This window comes from Diaphorina citri, unplaced genomic scaffold (genome assembly GCF_000475195.1).
Source record: "Diaphorina citri unplaced genomic scaffold, Diaci psyllid genome assembly version 1.1 scaffold3975, whole genome shotgun sequence".
NCBI classification, from domain to species: Eukaryota; Metazoa; Arthropoda; class Insecta; order Hemiptera; family Psyllidae; genus Diaphorina; species Diaphorina citri.
In genome coordinates this window covers 9277-14558 of record NW_007381374.1, presented here as the reverse complement: position 1 = coordinate 14558, position 5282 = coordinate 9277, and the positions used below count along the sequence as shown (strand labels likewise).

The following is a 5282-nucleotide window of genomic DNA, read 5'->3' as shown; positions in this document are numbered from 1 at the left end:
CTTGCGTTAGTCTGCCTCGGTGGTGTACTGGTCAAGACGCCAGGTAAACAGAAGGGCATGGGTTCAATCCCAGCCGAGGTATGGAATTGTATCCTCAATATCATTTGAAAATTTGACCATACTAATAGTAGGGAGTAAGTAAAGGGACTTTTCAGTCCTATACGAGCAGTATAAATAAGCACTAAACACTTTTATTAGTCTTGGAGTTAAAGAAGATAAACACTTTTAACCATGCCTTTGATAGACCTACGTCCTAGCATTTATTTTTATTATTATTATTTTAAGAGAGGCAATGGCTTAAAGAGCCCCTGTACTACATCACTGATTAAAGATATAGTCCGCCTGTTGGATCTACCTGAAAGTGTGTGTACTCATCAGGTATCAGGTATTTTTTTTTTTTTTTTTTTTTTTTTTTTTTTTTTTTTTTTGAAAGGTTTGATAGAGGGAACTGCAACGGCCAAGGTCTTATCCGTCCCGAAATTGAAGAGAGAAGGAAGACAGGATAGAAGTACGGGAGCCAGCCGTTCCAAGAACGAACTTTATCTGTTTAGGATAAAATCCGGCCCGCGACCTAGCGCTTACAAGGCAGACGCGCTACCAACCAAGCTAACTAGGCTGGCTGTGCTTTTCCATGATAAACCCTTTGTAACCTCCAGCTAGCCAGGCTGGTTTGGCTGCTTTCTCTTTATAGTCCCACAGTGACTGGTCTGCTCCGTGTTTATGGTCCCCCAGCCAATCCTGTCGAATTACCCTGTGCAGTATGAGTCACTGTTACGTCTGGAACCATTGGATGTTGTCCCAACACGGTCCCATTGTATCCATACTTGGAGAAGTAATGCTTACTGACAGTGCGGTTGAAGTATAGTTCAGACTTGGACTGACGGTCCAAATCTAAAGTCCCCCAGCCAATCCTGTCGAATTACCCTGTGCAGTATGAGTCACTGTTACGTCTGGAACCATTGGATGTTGTCCCAACACGGTCCCATTGTGTCCATACTTGAAGAAGTAGTGTACTCACAGTGCGATTGAAGTATAGTTCAGATTTGGAATGACGGTCCAAATCTAAAGTCCTCCAGCCAGTCCTGTCAAATTAGCCTGCGCAGTAGGCGCCACCTTTAGGTCTGTCATTGGATGTTCTCCCAACACGGTCCCATTATCTCCATACTTGGAGAAGTAATGTTTACTCACAGTCCGGTTGAAGTATTGTTCAGATTTGGACTGGCGATCTTTCATGTACTGAGACTCCAGTTTGACGAAGGTGCGGTTGTCTTGAATGTTGAGCAAGTCGGGCTTCATCACCCGAGGCCAGACCTGGAAGAAACATGGGGACTTTTTAGTCTCATTCTGCCAGTATAACCAGGGGGGGGGAATGATGATGTTGCTAATACATATTTAAGGCCAAAAGATTAAAAAAGCTCAGAATCCGTATTTCTCAGGCTATAATATTAGCTTGGAAAAAGGTATTAATTGGTTCCGACATTAAGAAATGACAAAAAAGTGTAAATTAGTTAAAACAAATTGTTTATTTAATCTATTTGCAGAAATTTGCATATTGTGTCTAATAAGGACTAAGTCATTTGAATCCAGAGTTTCCATGTCATCTTTCTTCAACAATAAACTTTCACTTTTCCACAATAAACTTTCTATCGGCCGATAGTTTTATAGCACATTTACAACCCCTTTTAGTAAGTACATGCCCACCTCTGAATATCATCTTTCAATAACTTCTGAATCAAAAAATTGTAGAATGAGGAAAAAAATCATTTAATATAATTATTATAACTTCCTGATCAGGGCAGGTATCAGGGAACCAATTCATACAAACCTTTTTCCAACCGGAACCAACTAATACGTTTTTTCCCAGTTGGGAACCAACTCGTACTCAGCCACCTTTTTAGCCGTGCCTTACTAACAAGTTTTATTTCTCTTCCACCGAGACCAGTACTCCAAAATATTTACCGGTATACTTTTGTAGAACGGACGTTTGGTCCATATAGCAACGCCCGGGCCTCCGTTAGGATTACTGTTAAGCTGTACAAGTTTGAGATCCGTCTGATTGTAGTATTTGAGAAACTTGTGTCGTGAGAAGTTGGTCAGCATATTGAGAGGGGGTAGGAAGGTGTTCTGTTTGAATTTGTGGTTGTAGTTGGACGGGGGTCGCTGGTAGATGATTGGAATGGATTCGAACACGGTTCTGTGCACGGAGAGGGTCTTCTTGAGCCGCGTCAGATAGTACCACGGACGAGATCGAGCTGAAAGCAAGTTTGACCTGTAGGCTTTTTTCCAAGAGGTTTGATAGGGGTAACTGTAACCGCCCCTAGTTATCACAACCCCGCTAGAATCCGAATCGCACAACCCCAAAATAATTCCAAGATCGAAAAAGTCGGATTCTTTCCAGCTTCTAGCAGGATAATAAATTCCTGGATAGTTAAAATAGATTCTATCCGGGTAGAAACGCTATTGCAGAATTCTGGGATTCACCAAACCCGATAGCATGCTAATATCGTCCCGAAATCGAAAAGAGAAGGAAGACAGTATAGGAGAAAGCCAGCCGTCCCGAGGACAAACATTATCCGATCAGGATAAAGTCCGCCCCGGGCGGGAACCAAACCCACGGCCTAGCGCTTACAAGGTAAACGCGCTACCAACCAAGCTAACTAGGCTTTCTCTATTTCGTGAACTCTGGACTATTTTTTAAGGGGTTTGACAAAGGGAGTTGTAACTGCTAAGGTCTTATCGTCCCGAAATCGAAGAGAGAAGGAAGACAGGATAGGAGAAAGCCAGCCGTTCCGAGAAATTAAGGGTTTATTCTTACATGAGTAGTTGTGCTTCTTCTCCAACCTAAGTACAGTTCCATCCTCAGCAATGATCATACTGAGGTTCCTATATCGATACCGGAACAGTTCATCTATTGCTTCATTCATGACGTCATCCGTGGTGAACGTGGTCTGTGAACAGAGAGAACGCGAGTTCGACTTTCGGTTGGCATTTTTTTCCTCTACTCAATATTGGGACCAGGACCTGAGTTTCAATTTCGTTTCACCCCTTGTTGGTGAAGTAAGGTTTGCCAAACCCTATGGGGGGTTTTTTGTCTGAAAATTATCTAAAATTGATTCGGAAACGAAAAATGTACTTTAAAGGCCATAGCTAGGCGTCAATCTTATTAGAAAATACATATCCTAGTATCATTTGGCCTGGCGCAAGGCCGTGCGCTGAGATAAAAAAAAATGTTTGTTTGGTGATTTTGTTTGTTTGTTCGTTTGGTTTGTTATTTAGTTTTTTAAAGGAAATCGTTACCTTGTTGAGACCTCGACCTCCTACTCCCGGCCTAGACACTACCCTCTGACTGATATGAGAGAGAATGAGAAGCCTGGCATTGACAGCTTTGGCAAACCGGACAGCCATGGTAGGCGTAGAATGTCCGTAGAACTCTGCCGCCTCCTTCTGGTGCTTCAAATGAGTAGCTTCGTGAACAAGCACATCACTCCCTCTGGAAAAAGAGAAAAGAACTGTTTTTTTTTTTTGAGAGAGAGAGAGAGAGAGGTTTGATGGATGGAATTGTAACTGCGAAAGTCTGTCGTCCCGAAAACGAAGAGAGAAGGAAGACAGGATAGGATAAAGCCAGCCGTTCCGAGAACGAGCATTATTTATTCAGAATAAAATCCGTCCCGGAATCGAACCCACGGCCTAGCGGTTACAAGGCAGACGCACTACCCCTAGCTAACTAGCCTGTAGAACTCTGCCGCCTCCTTCTGGTGCTTCAAATGAGTAGCTTCGTGAACAAGCACATCACTCCCTCTGGAAAAAGAGAAAAGAACTTTTTTTTAGAGAGAGAGGGGTTTGATGGATGGAATTGTAACTGCGAAAGTCTGTCGTCCCGAAAACGAAGAGAGAAGGAAGACAGGATAGGATAAAGCCAGCCGTTCCGAGAACGAGCATTATTTATTCAGAATAAAATCCGTCCCGGAATCGAACCCACGGCCTAGCGGTTACAAGGCAGACGCGCTACCCTCCAAGCTAACTAGGCCGGCGAAAAGAACTGAATGTTTGTAATCCTAAAAATGTGTCACAAAAAGTATTGTTAAGTTGGTCTTGGTCAGGACCAACTGAGTAAGACCAAATTTAATTTAGTTACACTCACCTGGCGATACCGACCATGGGCCAAGGATTGGAATAATTGTCTCTTGAAAATGGGCTTGGACTATCACAATGCACGGATATCTCCTTTCTGTGATACAGTCCACTAGTGTAAAAATTTCTTAATCTAACGAAGGCCATAACAATTTTATTCCTTTTTTCCAATAATAATCCCTATTTCCCAATACCTAATAATCCTTATTTTCCCATAGTAATCCCTATTTTCCAATAACCACATTCTAGTTTCCAATAAAAACCCCTATTTTTCAATAAGAATCCCAATTTTCCAATAATGGCCCCAATTCTCTCCCCTCAGGTGATCCAGAAGACGTGAAGAAGAATCAGGCTAAGATCTATTCGGTAGCGTTGAAATTTGGCGGCATTCCTGCAGGAGAAACGAACGGCATGCGTGGTTATATGTTGACCTTCGTTATTGCCTATATCAGGGTAAGTGAATAGTGAACAGTAGGTCTTGGAAAAGGGAACTCTACATAAACTATACACTTTAACCAACGAAAAACCTTAGTTAAACCAACTATAAAGGAAGGAATAGGTATTTTTAATTGTATTAGGCATACTTAGATACTTGTCACAAATGTGGTTTCCCAATCCCTGGATAAATTTTATGACTTGACTTGGACTCGAACCACCAACCTCTAGTTAAAGTCCAACACGTTAACGACTACACCACTGAGGTTGGGACTTTACCATAGTACTTAAGTTAATAACATGACCTTTTTTTCACAAAATGTAATACGACTTTGGGAGTAGAGGGACTTTTCAGTCTCATTCTGCCAGTATAAAAGTACATATTTTTAATTTAATTTTAATTTTATAAGTTTCCATTTATTGATTTTTCAGAACACAACTCTCTCATCAAAAAAAAAATTGTTAACAAATGGTATACCCATCCGTAAAAGCCGAAGCTTGTGCCACGGATGGGGAGTTCATTAAATATAATTTCAGTTTCATTCTCAGATAGTACCTATGCTCATGTAAATTTTCAATATCATCATTGTAGAAATTATATATGTAATAATGATATCTATGCGATCAATATTATATATTAACAAAAATAAAAAATTAAAATAAACAATATGCTTGACTTTCCCAAATTCCATGTATCCTAGTCTAAAGTATGTTAC

General features: G+C 41.0%; 1 protein-coding gene across 1 annotated transcript in view; it reads right to left on the bottom strand.

The window, feature by feature from the left end:
- Nucleotides 1-673: 673 nt before the first annotated feature.
- The window catches only part of LOC103520717, a 12789-nt gene continuing 8180 nt past the window's right edge, over nucleotides 674-5282 (bottom strand). Inside the window, exons 4-8 of the mRNA XM_008485818.3 lie at nucleotides 4142-4228; nucleotides 3298-3490; nucleotides 2816-2948; nucleotides 1960-2252; nucleotides 674-1311 (exon numbers count right to left, since the gene is read on the bottom strand). Of these exons, the coding sequence (XP_008484040.2) occupies nucleotides 1063-1311; nucleotides 1960-2252; nucleotides 2816-2948; nucleotides 3298-3490; nucleotides 4142-4228 (955 nt within the window). The 3' untranslated portion in view covers nucleotides 674-1062. The remainder of the gene's footprint in view (nucleotides 1312-1959; nucleotides 2253-2815; nucleotides 2949-3297; nucleotides 3491-4141; nucleotides 4229-5282) is intronic.